Here is a 19,438-nt window from a genome sequence, read left to right as displayed (position 1 = left end):
GCAAGGGTTATTGGATTGTTTGGTTACTGTTGTAAACCACCTTCACAGATAGTGGCTGGGAAACCCAGCCAGATGGGCGGGGTATAAATAACGTATCATCATCATTATTATTATAAAATATTAAAACAAATGAATTGTAAAAAATATAGAACATTAAAATGATCTATAATGAAATTAAAAAAGTCCTTAAGTGGACATTTATAAAGAAACCGGAGGCTTTTCTCTTGGGCATGGTCGGCCAGTTGGTGCCAAGGAAGGATAGGACTTTTTTATGTATGCGACCACAGCAGCAAGGATCCTGTTGGCAAAGTATTGGAAGATGCAAGAACTACCTACTCTGGAAGAATGGCAGACAAAGGTGATTGACTTTATGGGACTGGCAGAGATGACCGGCAGAATCCGTGACCAGGGGAAAGAGACAGTGGAAGAGGACTGGAAGAAATTTAAAATATATCTTAAAAATTGTTGTAAAATTGAGGACTGACAAGATGTCTAGGGGTAAGAAATAGAGAATTACAGCTGTAAACATTAACATTAAGGAAATTTAAAGAAAACTACTAGAGAAATTGACTGAAGGGTTGCTAAAGAGTTGTAAAACAAGGATGCAGTGAAAGGGAGGTATGGGGAAGTCATGTTTTAAATGTTTTTATATGTTTTTGTTTTGTGTTTTGTTTGTCTTTTCGTTAAAAAACCAATAAAAATTATTATATATATAAAAAAGAACATTAACACTAATACTGTATACACCTTGCTGTGGGTTTCCTGAAAGCAGCATGTTGGTCTCTTTCAGGGCCTTCCCAATACCTTTTGAGGCCTGTGGCAAGACATGCCACCTACACTTCCCTGCCCCCACCCCAATTAGGGTGGACGGAGCATCCCAAGATGGGTTGCCTCAGGTCACCTCATTGAGTAAGCTAGCTTAGTTGCTGCAGGGTGGACCACATGGCACACCTTTCTGGCTACTTTCCACCCTTCCGAATTTGCTGTGTGAGGCAGCTGCTACACTCTGCCTCATGGTAGAGCCGACCCTGGTCTACACATATTCCTTTGATCCAGCAGGGGTCTACTTGTGTATGCATATCCATAGTTACAGTATATGCATTTGATATATTTGGCAAACTTCTGGCGGGGAGAGTAAACAGCCCAACATTGCAATGAAAGCTGAAGAAAAACAGATGAGCCCATAGACCGCACACTAAGATCAGCCACCAAAACCCAGTTATCCAACGCAGGAAGTGCAAGCACCTCCTCCCAAGATCTCCGGGGATGGGCGAACGGCAGGGAAAATGTAGTTTAGCCCTTGCCCTTCAGCCACCCTTATTTCCCCCATTCCCCATCCCCCCAAAATTCTTATTTTTTTTGTTATCCGAATTGCTGGCATGGAGACAGCCAGCCTTCACATCCCAATGCAGGGGCGACCATGACAGCACGTCCCTACAGCTGACCGACAAGCACCGCGGGGGACGTCCGCTGCCCATCCAACCCCCCTGAGATTGTTCCACCCGTATTTCCTTGGCTTGCCGCCGAGTCTCCTAAAGGAGAACTACATTTCCCAGAAGGCCGCGGGTCCAGGCGCAGGCGCAAGAACCCCCCTGGGAGCCGCTGCGGCGAAGCCGGCCCTGTGATTGGATGCAGGCGGTTCCGATCGAGCTGCCCATTGGCTGTCCCGAGCGCTGTGCCCGATGCCGGAAGGGGGAGGGGGTGGAAAGCGTTATGGCGACGACGGTAGCTGAGACGGAGAGCGGGGAGGGCGCGCAAGAGATGATGGAGGGTGAGAGGCCGGGCCGTAGCGCGCGGGGTCCGAATCTGGGTTGGGGCGGGCGAGGTTGGCTTCGGCCGTTGCGGGGAGGCTGCGGTTCAGGAGCCGTTGGGCGTCGGCGTTTTGCGGGAGGTGGGCGCTGTGGAGGAGGCTCACCGTGTGTTGGCGGGGAACCTACTTATGGGTGCAGGGGGGGCATTGGGAGGAAGCATGGTGGAATAATGGTATTGGGCAGGGGAAACGGGGGGTGTATGCAAAGCAGAGGCGGGGTGGGGGGGACTGTAAGAACCTCCCCGAATCTATATCCACATCCATTGCATGTTCTGCATGCAGCTTGTTGGGTCTCTCTCCCCCATCCCCAATTCCCCCCCCCAAAAAAAAAACACTTGGGTGTCTGACTTCTGTTACGCTGTTTGCGTGACCTTCAAAATATATCCCTCCTGACACTGCTAATATAATTTTATATGGGTGACATCTTTTCGAAGAAGAGGTATCTGATAACCCTCCCGCCAGATTAAGCGGTACTGTACCACTAAGTGGTCACTGGAATCCTTGGTGTCCGCAGTTTAAACTGACACACAGACGGATCTTTGATATTCTTTAGGACCCCATTAGTTGCTTCACATGCTGCCTCTTGCCTCCCCTTCAGTGCTTTACTTTACCTTGGAAAATAGTGCATTGAGGTGTTCTGTATGGTAGTGTAGGAATTGAAATTTTAATATGTATGACTCTCTTGTACTGTGAACAATAATGTGTGACTGCTTTTTGTGGGGACAGGAAAATTATTTAGGGGAACTCTGTTCTTGGACCTTTGAGCAGGAATTGCTGGTTTTGTTAGTATTTAAGAACGATGGGTTATGAATTATGAAAAAATATTACTCTGGGGCTTTTAATCCCAAAGGCCAGTAACCATATCAAGGCATTAGACCAGGAAAACAAAACACAATGGGTGCTCCATCAGTAGTGCAAAAGAGCACTGCTATTGATCCTCTCTATGTGTGTTCTGTTGAAGAACAGTAGGAATAGTCATCCTAGCGTCTTAGTACTTTCCCCAGTCATTACTAATTCTATTCTGCAGAGAGCAAAAAATATTAAGAGCTGAAATTTCTTCACATGCACTGTTTCAGTAATCCTTACAGCAACTCTATATGGTAGGTGAATATTATGCCTGTATTACAGGTGCAAAATTAAGACTGACAGAGTGATGTGCCAAAAAATAGGGAAAAGAGTAAGTTTATGATGCAAGCTAATCTGACATTTGAATCAAAAACATCCTAGGGCAGGCTCTACTCTAGGGGTGGCAAAGTTCACGCTTGTTCGATCTGTTGTTTTTTACTAGAACCCCAAAATCTGCTGACAAGAAGCAAGTGCAAATGATGTACAGTTATAATTAAAGGGTGTCTCTGAACACATTCTGAACCTAAGGATTTGTTTTCAGTACTGTACCAGAACTGAACTGAGCTCACAGTTATTTAACACAAAAGTTCACTTCTGGTTAGCTTTCTTCATTTTAGCAGCCCAATATTTTATTTTATTTGGGGCAGGGTTATTTTGTTGTTTCTCTTATTTAACAATTGGAACTTAGAAACCCTATCTGAATTACTGCAAATTATCCTGAGATCTACTAGTAGATACATATATGCCTTTTGCCCATACCCGCTGTACCAGTTCCCTCCTGTAATCAAATCTATGATATAGATTAAGCCCAGAAATTTTAAAAATGAGTCATCTTGGTCCCTAAGCAGGTGATTTTAAAGTAAGCTCCATGTAGGCTTGATATACTTAGGTTACTTTGTCAGATTCTGTACAGCTACTGTTTTTCTTTAACATCTGTTTAGACTTTGTGATGTTGGATACATATGGCAAACTAGATTTGTATGCAGTGATCACACATGGCGATCTGTGTGTGGTTGGTCCTCTTTTTCTCACATACATAGTATGTGCAGGAAATTCATAACATCTGAAGCAGTTCTGAAGTCTGTGGTGGTGTCTTGGAAGGATTTCTATGCCATGTGTTACATGAAGTAATTATAATCTATACCTGCAGACTAGGTGGAGAAAAATGTACAAAAATCTTGGCAGGGTGCTCTTTCCTTCTCACTGAGTTGCCATAGAACAGTCCTTGGGCATCTGGTAATAAGGTTTCTTCCAGGACGCTTGGAGAAGAGGAATCCTTGTTTGGGCTAATGTAGTAATTTATAAAAACAAAGATCATGTAAGCTAAACACACATGATAGTTCTATGCTCCCCACTTGGATCCATAGAGAACAATTACAAGTCATGTCTTACTTTTAGCTGGAAACTGCATGAATATGGCAGTTAGCTAGTAGCTTGTGGTAGCATTGAGCATTCCAACTAGCGATGTTGTTCTTTGAATCCTATTTTAAGGCTATAGACATCTCTGCATAATACCTGTGGGTGAGTCCTGTTACACTCAAGTCTTGTGGCAACTTAAAGCCTAACCAATTTTATTGTGACATAAATTGCTTTTTGGACAAGACTACTTTAATCACTGAAAGCTTATATGCCATAATGAAATATTAGTCTATTGCAGCAAAATCAACAAAGAATCATGGCTATTTCTCTGGAAAGAGATGAACTTAGTTGGGCATACTTGTGAGTAACCATGCATAGGAGCAGGCTGCCCTTCTCTTATGTTGCAAATATAGAAATTCCAATAGCAGGAGTGGAGAGGTTACCTGTGCCTCTCCAGATGTTGTTGGACTACAACTCCCATCATCCCTAACCATTGGTCATGCTGGCTGGGTCTGATGGGAGTTGGAGTCTATCATCTGCAAGATGGTCACAGGTTCCCCACACCTGCTTTAATACTATTAGTAGTTTATATGTGTGTCATTGTTTGCTTCCTTCCAGAAATAAAACTTAATTACAGAGTGTTTCTTTTACACAGTTGACAGGAGGATTGAGTCTGAAGAGTCGGGAGATGATGAAGGGAAGAAGCAAACGGTTTGCATAGTAACAGACCTCAGTCAGCAGAGTTTGAGGGATGAACAGAATGGCGAGAATTCAACAGGTAAACTGTTATTCAAGAAAGAGAGATCATATGCTGGTATACACTTGAAGACATATCATAACCCATCACTTTAAAGCTTTAGGAGATGAGTTAAAGCAGGAGTAGCTGAACAAGCATTCCCATCATCCCTGACTACTGGCCATGTTGACTGGGACATATAGGAGCTTGAGTCCACCGACATACAGAGGGCCATAGATTAACCACCTATGTTTTGGACCGCATTGTTACTCATTTTCTGATAGTGTGCTGCTGCTGTTCTTTGATACACTAAAAACTTAATGCACTTTGATATAAATTAAGATCTTCTGGGCTGTTGTAGAATATAGCTGTTCAGTCCCTATGAGCAAGATTTTTTATTTTTGTTTCTGTCTTTTTCACCCCATATAGCATCCACATTGGCCTCTTTGTAATGAGAAGTGGTTGGTTAGTTCCTTGCCTAGCAGAAGGGTGTACATGGTTCAAAAGAGCTGAACACAAGAAGATTCACAATTGTTGAAAGTGAAGTTTGAGCTTATGACCTCTAATGGGTCTGCTCAGTAATTTCCCCCCTCAAAGTCTTACAGGAATACATGTTTGAGCATGCCATCTTTTAGAGGCAAACAGTGGTGTTTGGGCATGCCTGTGTCCAATGAACAGCAATTAAGTCTCCTCTAATGTTTTTAATGTGATTTAAAATTAAATTAAATTGAAACGCAAAACAAAAGATGTTTATGGTTAATACTTTAAGCTCAGTACCTTTTCTTGTATTTAGGCTACTGTAACATTTTCATTGTGAAATCTAATATTGGCCATCAATCAGTTTTGTTGAAATTCTTACTTTGCAGAAAAATTGTTTGTATTTGGCTTGATTTGAGAGCTCCTACTTTAATGATGGGTTAGAGTTCAAACTATTGGAGAAACTGTCTTGGCTGTTTCACTCATCCAAGCTGTTCTTGTTCTAATCCAACCTCTTCCTTCTGATTCAGTGCAGCACCCATAATATGTTTTAGAACTTTCTGCTGGCATTCTGTTTTGACTTGGAAATCCAAAAATAAGCTAATCAGGTGTAATAATATGCTCCTTTTTCAGCGAAGTTTAATTTGGGGCTTTTGCAGGCAAAGTCAGACTGGAACATTTATTAAAAGTCCTCTGTCATTCAAGGCAGAGATGGACAGCGTCCCTGCTTGCTTCAACTTGCTACATTTGGATAACCTGCAGAGTCATATAAGGACAAACGAAACTAGAACATGCTGGAAATTAAACCCACTGTGGTCTGTCTGAGTCCAAAGCATAAGCATGGGTAAAAATACCTATTTGTTGCATACACCTTTTCTTAATCTGCTACTGAATGGAAAACAGAATGTTTCTTCTTCATCCCATGCAAGTTTATAAAATGTCATACACCTTCTTGCCAATCCTAATAGCATTTTTCTTAGTTATAGCACACGCATATCCACAAAGAAAATGTGGATCTTTTGTATGTATGCACACCTTTCAATATAGAGGCATATTCCTGCAGTGGCCTCAAGTCATACCAAATTATAGTTACCCTCCTTGAAGGGGTTATAAAGCTGGATTGTGTTAGGTAACACTACATAAGGAGCCCATGTATGCTAAAGAGATATTCAACATTTGGGGTGGAATTGAACATCACACTATTACAAATGTTCTGTCTGCATAAGAATATCAGCTTACCAGGTGGAACGATCCCCGTTCACTGTTCTGGGGTTTCCCAGCACCCTCAAGAGCCAATTTTGGGATGGGGAGAGCCCCAGTGTGTGATCCCTTAGTTCAGTGATGCCCAAACTTGGTCCTCTAGCTGTTTTGGGGCTACAGGTCCCATCATCCCTGTCCACTGGTCCTGTTAGCTAGGGCTGATGGGAGTTGTAGTCCCAAAACAGCTGGAGGGCCAACTTTGGCATTCACAGCCTTAGTTGAATCCTGCCCATTGTTTCCAACCTATTGCATAAGAAACATCTGTTGTTCCTGGAATCTATTTCAGATGACATATGTTATGTGGAGTTGAGAAACAGGAGAGTGAGAGTTTTGTATTTAGAATATCATGCTAATAATATGGCAGATGCACCAATTAATATCTGAGGTGGAATGATTATGTTTAGCTGGTGATAATGTGAGGTTTAGCTGCTGATAACATTGCAGTGTTTAGTTGGTGAGTTATCACGATGTTGAAAACCAGATTTCACCTAGCTCTTACACAAATTGTGATTCGTGATATATTGCCACCTCAAATATTATGAAACAATTATCACGATGTGATCATACCAGTTTTGGACAATATTTCATCCAGCCCTATCATGCATTTTGAAAATTCTGTGAACAATCTGGGCATAATGGCAGCATTTGTCTGGCTCTAAGTCTGGCAGGAACTTCCTGAACAAACTGCTTTGCCACAATGGGTGCAACTGGGAGTAACTGAGATGATTGGAACAAGCTCTAGTATTGTGTTCCTAATGCTGAGAAAGCCTACTGTTACACAAATTACTAGTTTTGCATTAATTGCCAAGACCACTGTTGGGTTTTTTCTAATCCTGGCCTGGGGCGGGTTCATAATCTGGCATGCAAGTTTGGCACGGCAGCCTGCTTCTTTCAGCCCAGTTTGTTTTGGGCTGAGGACTTGCAGCCTGTATTTCATCTCCTGCACATGTGCAGTTTTGGCATTCTGACAATTTTGAGCTCCTTTCTTGTACTTTGCCTACGTCCCTGTGGTGCACTCAGAGGGAATTTGCTTTCAGCCTCAACCACATGGTGGCAAAAATGTCAGCTGACTTCCCAACAGATTGTGACAACCGCTTTGATCATGAATATTTGCTAAATTAATAATAAGCGAGGTGGGCAGGTGGTTGCTTTGTATGTGTTTCAGTATTAACTGAATGATGACATTTTCACAGCAAAGTGTCTCTTCTGCTGGCTTGTAGACTAGTGTTGGAGCTGCACGCTGCTCATCCCTAAAATGCAAGAATTCAGAACATTGGTGGCTTAGGCAACTATTATTTAATCGGATTGCTATCTGTATTTGTCCATGAATGAAATATACTGAGATGAATTCAGTGCTATTATGATCATTCTGTCAGCACAAGCATTTCTACTTGACGGTGTGAACATGCCCCTCTCCTTCCCCTACACACTGCTTTTGGGGTTCTCCCAAACTTACACACACACACCCCGGAGCTGTTTTTTTGGAGGGGGTAGGTAAGCAGGATTTGTCATGCTGGCTCCTGCTAGCACAACCATTTAGTTAAATCCAGTTCATATCAGCCATCCAGTGCTTATCAGGTGGTGGGAATGTGCATGGAATTCGGGGGCATAAAACTCGACTGTAGCAGAGTAAATAGGCAAGAGCATCCAGTTGTTTTCCCCACACCTTTCTTTCCATTGGCCCTTCTTGCTTCCTGTAGCTGATGATTTGAGAGTGGAAGCTTGCAGAAAAGGATTTGGAGGAGAGAGGGTGGCTTTGCACATAAGAGAGCAGGTGCGGGGCACCTTTGGCCGAACTACAACTCCCTTCAGCCCCAATGGGGCCAATGCGATGGTGGAAGTTGCAGTTCAGCAAAATCTGGGGAGCTAAAGATTCCCCTCGCCTGAGATAGAGCAAGGGGGAACTGGCAGAGTTGTTTATGAGATCCGGAGACCAGCTCAAGAGGGGAGGGTAGCGAACGGTTCGGTGGGTGTCAGCAAATCCTGTGTGCTGGAATAAATGGCTTCTGTAGCCTTCCTGAGTCATTATTTGTTCACAAGTTTGTCATTGTCTGAGGGGGAGATTGCCATGAGCCGGTTAGTCCTGTCCCTTCCATTGCATTCCTGCTTGCTTCTCCTGCCACATGTTGGGAAAGGAACATCTATAGTAGGAAGCTCCCTTTACTTGTGCAGGTTCTGTGCACAACTAAGAACCTTGACATTTCAAGGTTGTAAATTGCTTGGGGAGTCTGCACAAGTGCAGTTAGCTCCCCACTGTCAATGTTTGCCCTTCCATGCTTGAAAGGTGGTGAAACTGGGGGTGTGACAGAGGAGATTGGAGCCCCTGGACTCTTCTCCCAAAGCAAAAACAGGCCGCAAAACCAATAAAAGCACTGCTGACAAACTTTGTTTTGAAATAAAGAGAAAGAAACTTCAGTTGCTTGGCTGCTACATTTTGGAAACGTCCTTCATTGGGAACATGTTTTATATAACAATTTCCACCAAGTACTTGAATCACAATACTGGCTTCTGTTTACTATAGTGGCTGGTGAACTTGATGGAAATTGCTATACACCTGGAGTTCCTTTTTTCCTGCTTGTTCCTGCTCATTGTGTTGAGGCTTGAACGCCTGAAGAGGGCTTATGTTGCTGAACATTACGTGAAGGAGAAAATCCACCCACCTGCCAAATGGAAAGCTTGCATGAATTATTCAGCACAAATCTCTGAAGTCCACCTCCACTCATGCATACAGAGTGAGAATTGCATTTAGGAATGAGGTTGGGTTTTGAAGGGGGGGGGGGAGAATCAAAGCAGCAAAACAGTTTCTTCAAACAGCTGGTAATACCAGCTTCCCAGTGTACTCTAATGAAAAAAGTGAGACCTAATAATATAGCTTGCAAATATATCTGGCTGACTTTAATCATGAAGAATGTGGCTGTAGTTCTTCAGGTGACTAGACCAAGAAATTGGTGTTCTGCCACCAGATAATCCTTGTGATTTTTGTTTCTTCCATTCCAAAAACTGTGCCATGTTACCCAAAGGGAGCAGGCTGCAAAGATGGCCGATGACTAATCTAACATTTCTGGTAACAGTTATATAGTTTGTACAGTTAGCCACTTTGCCGGCAATGACTTTCCTCCTTTAGCCACTGAAGCACAACTTCTGTTAGTGCAATGTTGTAAATGTACTTTTTTTTTTTTTTAAGGGTTCATCAGTATTACTTCCTTCAGTGTATATCACACTTCTTATTGGCAACGTGACCACCAGGTTAGGAGGCCTAATCCACTCTGAATACGTTAGGTGTTCCCTCTCTCTTTTGAAGGCATTCTTTCTCCTATGAGAGAGCTGACATTGCAAGCTTGAGTTCAGTTGATGAGCAGCATGGGGTTTAAGCAGAGTGCATTTGTTCTATTGCAGCTGAAGCTGAGACGCCGGTGGATATGGAGACGATTAGCCTGGATCCAGAAGCAGAGGTAATATAGATTTAATTTCCATTGTAGCAATACATGGGAAAGGCCCACCGAGGAAGAACTCTGAAGCCTGTGTGATCAAGAATTTCTTTTCAAGAGTTAACAGATTTCCCCCCTTTAAAATGTATATATTGTTTCTGTGCTGAGATCTAGCGCAATGGTGGACAGGTACTTGGTATGAGAAGAGCTGGATCACAACAGCAGAGAAATTGGGGAAGAGAGCTTCAAAGGCAACAAGATACTTTGCTGATGGAAAGTTGATACAAAAAGGGGTAGAGGCATCTGCCGTTCTCCTTTTTGTCTTTGAAGATCTGCACTGTCAAGCTGTTTTCAGATTCGTTGGTATGGTGGAAAACTTTTGATTAGACAGCATGTCAAAGGGCTCCACTTTCCTTATAGAAGACTATAAAAAGGAATTAGCTGCCTGCTCTGTGTGTCTCATTCCCCAAAATGCAAAAGCAAGTGGCACACATGGTGTATTTATAAGCATATAGTTGCAAAGCATGTAACTAACACTTTCCCCACAGGATTTTCATTTCATTCAATCCTGAATGCCTCAGTTGTGATACGTTTCAGTTCTCGAACACCGAAAACCTGGAAGTAAATGCTTCCGTTTTCAAACGTTTTTCAGACCCCAAATGTGCGATGCGGCTTCCGCCAAGGGCAAGAAGCTCTTGGAAGCTGCGCCTTAGTTTTTGAATGTTTCAGAAGCCGAATGGGCTTCCGGAATGGATTTTGTTCGAGAACCGAGGAACCACTGTACTATGGTAGTAATGTAACCAGAAGGAAGAATCGGGTGGCTTTGTGTGTTGACAGATGTACATTTGTTTACATATTTACATAAATGTACATGTGCTTTTTAAAAAGGGGAGGGGGCAGCCAACTTGCTTGGCTGATGCATGGGGAGGGATTTAGCCTGACATCTGAACTAGCATTGACATCACCGTGTACATTTGACTTTTCATGGCAAAGTTGAGGAGCTGGGCTTGTCCCGCAGAAGAAAAATAGGGCCAAATCCTTGTGTTTCTGATTGCTGAAAAAGATGTAATATATTCAGCACAGAGCCCCTTCTTTTAGGAAAGAGATGTGAGTCCTGCACAGCAATTGTGCTGATTTGTTTCTCTCTAAGCAGAAGGCCCTTGGGCTTTGAGGGTTTCCATCTAGTTAACAAAGGCCAGCTTTTCTGCACACTGTGATGGTATCACCCACCCTTGCAACCCACATGCTATAGGCCTACAATCTACCTTCATGCTACTTTAGAAGTAATGTTGAAATAAACCTTTGTGTGAATACTAAGACGGCTTGTGGCTTTTTATTGCCTTTCAGGATGTTGATCTGAATCACTTCCGAATTGGCAAGATTGAAGGGTTTGAGGTGCTCAAGAAAGTGAAGGTGAGACTCTTAAGGAGCCCTCTCTAGTTGAGCTGATACGGCTGTGCCATGGTTGTGTAACTGAGAGTATGCGTGGCAGCCAAAGTACTTTGCTATAGTTCTCTAGCTAGAGGGATGCAGCATAATGAAATAAAGGCTGCATTTGAGAAGAGGGAAGCAGAGGGCACCCAGAAGTACACTAGTAGCATTCCACTGTGGGTCAAATTACATATGAAGAAGAAGAAGAGGAGTTTGGATTTGATATCCCGCTTTATCACTACCCGAAGGCGTCTCAAAGCGGCTAACATTCTCCTTTCCCTTCCTCCCCCACAACAAACACTCTGTGAGGTGAGTGGGGCTGAGAGACTTCACAGAAGTGTGACTAGCCCAAGGTCACCCAGCAGCTGCATGTGGAGGAGGACCACGACTGGATCTCCCAAACTCTTTAAAAAGCAAATTTGAAATCAGCCACTGAGTGAATTAACAGTGAGTGAATGAGCAGTGCTTGGGTGCAAGAATGTTCATTCCTTCACCATACCCTAAGCATTTCCTCCAATTCAAATTCTCATGCGCACACAGAGCTACTAATAGTTTCACCATGAGAAAAGGTAGACACAATACAGATACTTGTAATATTTCCCAAGTGGGGCTAATATCCACTTCAAGGGCAATTTTAAGCTGGAAAGTGGCATGAGTGCAAGACTCATGGACCTGAGCACAGTTGTTTTTAGGCTTTATAAAGGACATTGGAAGATCCAGTAATTTGTACCACTTAGTTTCATTCACTATCTCCTTAGCTGGGCTGTGCAGTGGTATTCTATAGATGAAATTTCATTTTCTCCTGGCCCAAAGACTGCCAGGATTGGCAACAACGTGTCTCCCCCCCCCCCCCCGCCCCAGTGAAAATGTACAGTAACCCTTTTTGGCCACTGCAGCAGTCTTCATCTGGTGGGGAATGGGTGGAGATATTAAGAATTGGTGGAGGAGCAGGAGAAGAACAAATATTTGAGTGAGGGCAGCATCCACCTGCAGAGAACTTATTTTCAAAGCTGTTTCATACACCGTATTAAGTGCATCTGTTGGGAGTGAGACTTGTGTGTTATTGTTTTTACATCCTTTGTTTATCTTCTCTCTACACATCAGACTCTTTGTCTCCGTCAGAACTTGATTAAGTGCATTGAGAATCTGGAACAGTTGCAAAGTCTCAGAGAACTGGATCTCTATGACAATCAGATTCGAAAGATTGAGAACTTGGAGGCCCTGACAGAACTTGAGTGAGTACCTAGGCTATATAGGGCTTTAAAGGTAATTGCCAGCACTTTGAATTGTCTTGGAAATGGACTGGAATCCAGGAAAGTTATTTCAATATTAGTGAGAGATGTTCCCATGTTTGTCTCCCTCTCTCAGAATGGCAATCCTCATTGTAACATGCTTCTTTGCCTGGATCATAAATCTTATTGTAGCTTGCATGGCTATGTAAGACAATGGCTTCATGCAGACACCATTCCATTGTTAATTCAGACATTGTGCCTAACTATACTTAGTACAAAACATGGTTTTTGGTTGTGTGGCCAAATTTGTTGTTCATATATATACAAAGCTCTTTGATTTCCTCAATCTGTTGCTGGACTGCAATCCCCATCATGCCATTCTGCTGGCGGAGGTGATGATCGTTGGAGTCCGACAACATATGGAGGGCCACAGATTCCCGCCCCCCTTGGTGTAAAGAGTAAAGTTAGAGATTTAGACTGGGGGAATCCAAGTTCAAACCTCCAGTGAGCCATGAAGCTTGGGCCAGTCCCATACTCTCTCATCATACCCCACTTCTGAGTCATTGTGAAAGTAAAATAGGAACCAGCTACATATATAGCACTATGAACTCTTTGGAGCAAGATTGAGATGCTATGCCTTAGAAGATATCTACATTTTAAAGTATTTTCCTTTGTTTCCTGTTTAGGGTCCTGGATATTTCGTTTAACATTCTACGGCACATCGAGGGGCTGGACCAGCTCACTCAGTTAAAGAAACTCTTTCTTGTGAACAATAAAATCAGCAAAATTGAGAACCTAAGCAACTTACATCAATTACAGATGTTAGAGCTGGGATCTAATCGAATCAGGGTAGGTATTTGATGGTGGTCTGTAAGGATCCGTCATTGGTATAGCTGAGAAATCAGCCATATCAGACAGGAGTGGGGAGAAGTAAAAACTTTCAGGTTGCAAATGTGCTGCTGCTGACTGCAACAGTGACTTCCAGAGGGAGACTTAAGAAGCATGGAAGAAGTGTCCATTTGGCCTCCAAATGCTTTCCTTGGCTACCTCCCTGATTTCTATTAAAAAGGGTGTTGCTCCCCCTTCTGAGAACAACTCAAGAAAAACATTTTAAAATGCAAGAGGGAAACTCATTACAGTGTTGATTGTGGTTGGCACATGGTGCTTTCAAGCAGCACACAGAAAGACAACTTCAGGTTGTTACATAAGGGGACCCAAACTTTGAAAAGTACTGGAGGAACAAAGGCTTGTAACTGTATACTACTGACAGCATAGATTTGAAGGTGGAAGAAAGCCAAACTGTAGACTTGGCAAGCTCAGATAGTACATTAAGAAACTATGATTTTAGGAAACAACCCCCCCTCAAAAAAAAAAAAAGATAATGAAAGTAGGGTAAACAGCTGATAAGCAACAAGAAGTTGAGTGGAACTAGTTATGTGAAAGCGGCAACTCAAGCTAGAAGATGAAATGAAATTTTGAGACACAAATAAGCAGAATATTCTCTGTTCCAGTACATAATCAAACATCAGTGAAATAATATGACTAATAACTATATTGGATAGTCAGCATTCTCTCTTCCAATCCCTTCATGTAATCACTTGTTTTGAAAAATACTTTTAAACATAAGATACTTTTTATTTCTTTTATTGACAATGCTGACCCTGTCTCCACCCCTGAATATTCAGCCAGGTGGAATTATCTCATTGTTCCAGCTTCACATGGATTCCCCAGGTGCTTAATAATTAAGAAGGTACATCCTGCTAATGGGATTCTGTAGGCCACTTGTTCTGAGTGTGCCGCCCTAAAGATTCTGCCTTCTTAAGGAATTTCTTCTCAGAGCTTCTTTGGGAGTCCAAATGACAAAGAACTCAAACTTGAAACTGAAAGTTGCTATTCTGCAGCATTTCCACACAGCTTTACTATGGATACTGTGTTAGTTCAGCTTGCTTGACCAGTGCAAAGTTGAAGTCATCAGTCATACAGCATGAGACTTCTGATCTGAATCATCTCATGAGCCACCTTCAGTATACAAGTTTGTGATAAAGGAGTGGGTGGGGTGATGTTGGGTAATTGACTTTGCTATAGTCTTACTAAGTAGTGAATGTGTTGCAAGAGGTTTGCTTGCTAGAATCAAGGATTGTAATGTTTACTGCGGTCAATTTGCAGGCAATTCAGAATATTGATACGTTGACTAATCTGGACAGCCTGTTTCTGGGAAAGAACAAAATCACCAAGCTTCAGAACCTGGATGCATTGACAAACTTAACAGTGCTTAGTATACAGGTATCAGCCCTGGACTTCCCATTCCATTTATTTATTTATTCATTTATAATGCTTGCTTTTCTCCGTCATATGAATTTTGCAGCAGTTTAGACCTTTCAAAACTAGAATGACAAAAAGACCAGTAACCTCTATGAATGAAGGGAGGCAATTATAGTTATAGTTCAGATTGTGGAAGGAAGGAACTGTCAACCAGTTCTCTCAGCTTATCATTTTCCAATCTTAAAATGAGTTCTCTACATTTCTTCAGCAATTTGCAATTGAAAAAAATGAAAATTCTTCAGCATCTTAGTGTGAATTTATTCTAATAAACACATTTGTGTATACAGTTTTGATTAATGTACAGATTTTTACAAGCAATTTCTCCTAATGCATTTTTAGTATGATATTGTCACTAATAGTTTCATTTTTATGCATGCTTTCCTCTTAAGTAATGTGCATGGGCCAATGTGTGCATGTGATATTGTGCAGCTGCACAATGACTCCAAGACTTGTATAAAATGTGCCGTGCAAATACAGTGAGTTCAGTAGAGAGACATGTAATTTTTTTACTTGAAAAGTCTAGTTCTGTCATGTTAATCCATTTTTTATCACCACCCTAGAGCAATCGGTTGACGAAGATCGAAGGGCTGCAGAATTTGGGGAACTTGAGGGAGCTGTACCTTAGCCATAATGGCATAGAAGTCATTGAAGGGCTGGAAAACAATGTGAGTTGCCTATTTATTGTTATCTATTTGGCGCCATCCTTGTACATGCCATTTTACAAATAATGAGCAGTCAAGTTTCTACCCCAAGAGGCTTATAAACTAGACACAGATGCAAGGGAGGCAACAGAGAAAGGGGACAGAAATGGGGGAATATGGAAAGATCACACATTTATTTTAGTTACACATGTATAGGCTTAATTTCAGTAGAGCATTGGGACTAGATAGTTGTTCTAATGACTTCATGGAACGGGTGAGTTTTGAGGAAGGAAGGAGTTGCATCATAGAGACCTCCTGGAATGGCAGCTGAAGGATACTGGCCAGCAATGAGGAGAGCACAGAGTTGTGTGTGTGTGTTTGTGTAAGCAGAGTCTTTTGAGGGAGCAGGAAACCTCTGGATTACTGAAGGTGATTGGAGATAGATGACTATAAGCCACAGGCAGGGATATGTCTGGATAGAAGTGTGTGGAGATAAAGGAGGAAGGCCATGGAGGGATTTAAAGGTAAGGAAAAGAAGCTTGTGTGGTGAAGAGGAAGCTAGTGTGAGGATTTAGGAAAGGGTGTTAATGTGGTCAGTTACAAGAGAGGTAAATAATTTTGGCAACAGTACTGGATAGAAGTAGGGAAACCAATGTGAGGAAGCAGAAGACCAGCAAGGATGATGCGTAATGTGAATGTGAGTTTCTGCCAAAGGCGAACAAAGGGTTGTATTTTTTGTGGGAAAAGGAGAAGCATAGAGTATTTAGCCACGCTTGGTTATATAAAGCATTATTGAGGGAATTCCAGCACACTAGTAGTATTTTGGGAAGTGGGTTGTGCTTTTCTCTTGAGGCGTTATATTTATCAAAAAAAAAATGAGTTTATGTCCAAAATTGGCCTGCTAGTTCTGACCAGTTCAGTAATTTTTTCCAATCCTGATGTTTAGATGCCAGTTGACTCTGCAGTATGTATGGTTGATGAACTTTGGCTATTTTGCTACATGGCATGTCCCTTTATGCCTATTAATGTTTCGCCCAAGGATGCACAGTTTGCAAGAAGACAAGAATGAAAATAGAGACTAAAGTTTTCTTTATGCTTGTTTCAGAATAAATTGACAATGCTGGACATTGCGGCCAACAGGATCAAAAAGATTGAAAATATTACCCATCTAACAGAGCTCCAAGAATTTTGGGTAAGTCTATGAGAGGGAGACCAAGAAGTGCTTACGGACCAGCAGCATAGCCACAATGGCTATATTTGGCCTCCACTGTCAGAGGCAGTGTTTGTCTGGGAATCATAGGTGGGCAGATTACTGTTGTGCTCATGTCCTGCTTGCAAGCTTCCCATAGGTATCTGGTTGGTTACTCTCTAAACAGGAAGAGCTGGACTAGGTGGGACATTGGCCTGAATCAGAAGGCTGTTCTTAAGTTTTTAGAATGGTGGCTTAAGACCCCAATAACCTGATCTTAGTACTCAGTCGCTGATGGTGTGAGAGAGTTTCCAACTCTCTAAAGTTCTGCAGTGACAGAACTTTAATTCCAGGCTGTCCTGCCAAGCGGTCAGAAATTGGGGATCCAGAAAGGCACCTTTAATACAGCGCTCAAACAAAATTATTGTACTGTATTTTGGGGAGAGCAGATGTCATTCCCATACACCGAATTTGCATGTGTGTGAGAGCCACAGCATGGGAAGCACTGGGCTTGAATAATTAAGTCTACCACGTGTTTCTCAATCCAGTCAAAAGGAGGAACAAGCATGCATCCTCCTGTCCCCACCCTTGCCACTTGTTGGGCCTTAGGACTGCTCCTTAGCTTATACCAGTCATGTGGGAGCTGCTGCAGCCAGGATTCCTTTTGTGCCATTTGACTTAATAGGAAAAGCCCTGGCCCATCTAGGGCCACGACCCTGAGATTAAGAGTCTATTCTTTACTGACTCTCAAAAATTGCTGGCACTTTTCTTTTGTGTGTGTTTTACCCAGATGAACGATAACCTCATTGAGTGCTGGAGTGACTTGGATGAGCTGAAAGGAGCCAAGAACTTGGAAACAGTCTACCTGGAGCGAAACCCACTGCAAAAAGATCCCCAGTACCGACGCAAAATCATGCTGGCCCTTCCATCTGTCCGGCAGATTGATGCCACCTTTGTCCGGTTCTGAACCCTCTCCAGTCCCTTCCTCCCTCCCTTCCTTCCTTCCTTCCTTCCTTCCTCCCTCCCTTCCTTCCTTCCTTCCTTCCTTCCTTCCTTCCTTCCTCCCTCCCTCCCTCCCTCCCTCCCTCCCTCCCTCCCTCCCTCCCTCTCAGAGTGTCACAGATGGGATTTTCATCCACACTGCATCCTCTGTCTTCAACCCTCTGACACTTAAAGAGCAAACGGCTAACCAAGAGCACTGATAACAGACCTTGCGTATAATGCACACACTTGTTGTTTTTTGATTATTATAATTATTATTATTATTAAATCTTAAATGTGTGAGATTTCCTGGTTGTGACAGTGTCTGTTCCTACTGGGCAGTCTAGTAGCATGTTCAGAGATGTACTCTGAAACCTGAGCATTTTCTGTCTGTAAAGTGTTGGGCGCTTCTGTTCTTGCAAAATTGCGTAGTGACCCATTGGTCCCCTAAGCTCTTTCCCTATCACTGACACCTAGTAGTAATAGCCCCTGAAACAACTCTTCAGAGCTGAATAGCATCAGCATTGTTTTACATATTGAAATAAGCCCAGGAAATGGGGACAGGGAAAGGATGCTCACACTGCAGAATGCAATCTGTAATTCTGTTCCCTTTCCTAAACTGAGGAGGCAGGACCATCTTGGATGGCCTGTCTAATGAGCATAGTAGCAAGTAGATGCAAGCCAGCCTCTATTGTGTAGTTTAGCAGCTTCTTCCAGTCTACACTTTGATCTGCATTCCATAATGTAACAGCTGGGTGTTGTACCTGTCAATATTTGCACTGGAAATGATAGGTCACATCCTGGTTCTTCTCATTGTGCAAGCATGCCTGTATTCCATATGCTTCTATTTGCCATTCTAGCCCTCTCATCTCCAGGCGTGCATTCTGATGGGATGCAGTTTAGCAGCATGACGTTTCCATTTGTTTACATGTACTTGAACTACTTGAGATTCCTGCATTGCAGGGGGTTGGATTAGATGACCCTCGGGGTCCCTTCCAAATCTATGATTCTATGAATACATTGCATTCCTCCTGCTGATTTATAAAGGCAGACTCCTTTATAGTGGCAAAACGAGCTGCACCACTTGTGTGTGAAATTCATATGGTGTTAATTTGTTGGGGATGAGGGAAGAATTAGCAATTCTATCGATGATCAAACTGTGACTATTATTGCCAACTAGTTGTTTTATTTATTACAATTAGTTATATTTCTCATGCGCCTTTCAAGATCTAAATCCTACCAAGGCAGCTTACAAGTAATATTCAAGTTCATACCTCAAAAACACAATAAACAATACTAATATATTAAAATACATCAGAATCCTTCCAGAGCAAATCTAGGGGTGGGGTGTTCTCTTGTCTCCCGTTCCTAGAAGCCTTCCTACAGGAGAGTTGATGGTAGATTTTCCTGGTGGGAAAAGGGGGCAAGAGAGTAGGGAAAGGGATCGGGGTGAGATGGTGCACAGTTTTATATCTCTTAACGCTAAGTTATTTAGGACTCTCCTTTGTCATTTAGGAGTAACCAACTAAATGTATGCATAAATTTGAAGCCAATGCCTTTTCTTAGGGGCTGTTGGACATTAACTTTAACTGTGCCTCATGAATATACCCGCAGTGGAGGTGAACGGTCCTCTATTTTGAACAGGTGTCCTGGAAGGCACCATATTGTGAAGTTATCTTTTAGCAACTCTTGAAAGGGCCCTCGGCAAATAGTCAGAATATATCGG

General features: G+C 42.5%; 1 protein-coding gene across 1 annotated transcript; it reads left to right on the top strand.

Moving 5' to 3' along the window:
- The first annotated feature begins 1,615 nt into the window (after nt 1-1,615).
- On the top strand, nt 1,616-17,729 carry PPP1R7 (protein phosphatase 1 regulatory subunit 7). The gene is made up of 10 exons (XM_083741921.1): nt 1,616-1,771; nt 4,671-4,793; nt 9,885-9,940; nt 11,264-11,329; nt 12,452-12,582; nt 13,266-13,428; nt 14,746-14,862; nt 15,462-15,566; nt 16,648-16,734; nt 17,522-17,729. Exons 1-10 carry the CDS (start codon nt 1,630-1,632, stop codon nt 17,696-17,698), a joined length of 1,167 nt encoding a protein of 388 aa, XP_083598047.1. The 5' UTR covers nt 1,616-1,629; the 3' UTR covers nt 17,699-17,729.
- Nucleotides 17,730-19,438: the final 1,709 nt, after the last annotated feature.

Source organism: Podarcis gaigeae (assembly GCF_964106915.1).
Source record: "Podarcis gaigeae genome assembly, chromosome: 5".
In the NCBI taxonomy this organism is placed as follows: domain Eukaryota; kingdom Metazoa; phylum Chordata; class Lepidosauria; order Squamata; family Lacertidae; genus Podarcis; species Podarcis gaigeae.
Note: the sequence above shows the minus strand (reverse complement) of the source record. Positions and strands in the feature narration are given on the sequence as shown.

What these genes read in the sequence shown, in the direction of transcription:
- PPP1R7 (XM_083741921.1), top strand. Translation starts at nt 1,630, where the DNA reads ATGCAGGCGGTTCCGATCGAGCTGCCCATTGGCTGTCCCGAGCGCTGT. An exon ending in AGGTGCTCAAGAAAGTGAAG is followed by an intron (nt 11,330 to 12,451) that starts GTGAGACTCTTA and finishes TCTACACATCAG; the next exon opens with ACTCTTTGTCTCCGTCAGAA. An exon ending in CAGAGCTCCAAGAATTTTGG is followed by an intron (nt 16,735 to 17,521) that starts GTAAGTCTATGA and finishes TGTTTTACCCAG; the next exon opens with ATGAACGATAACCTCATTGA.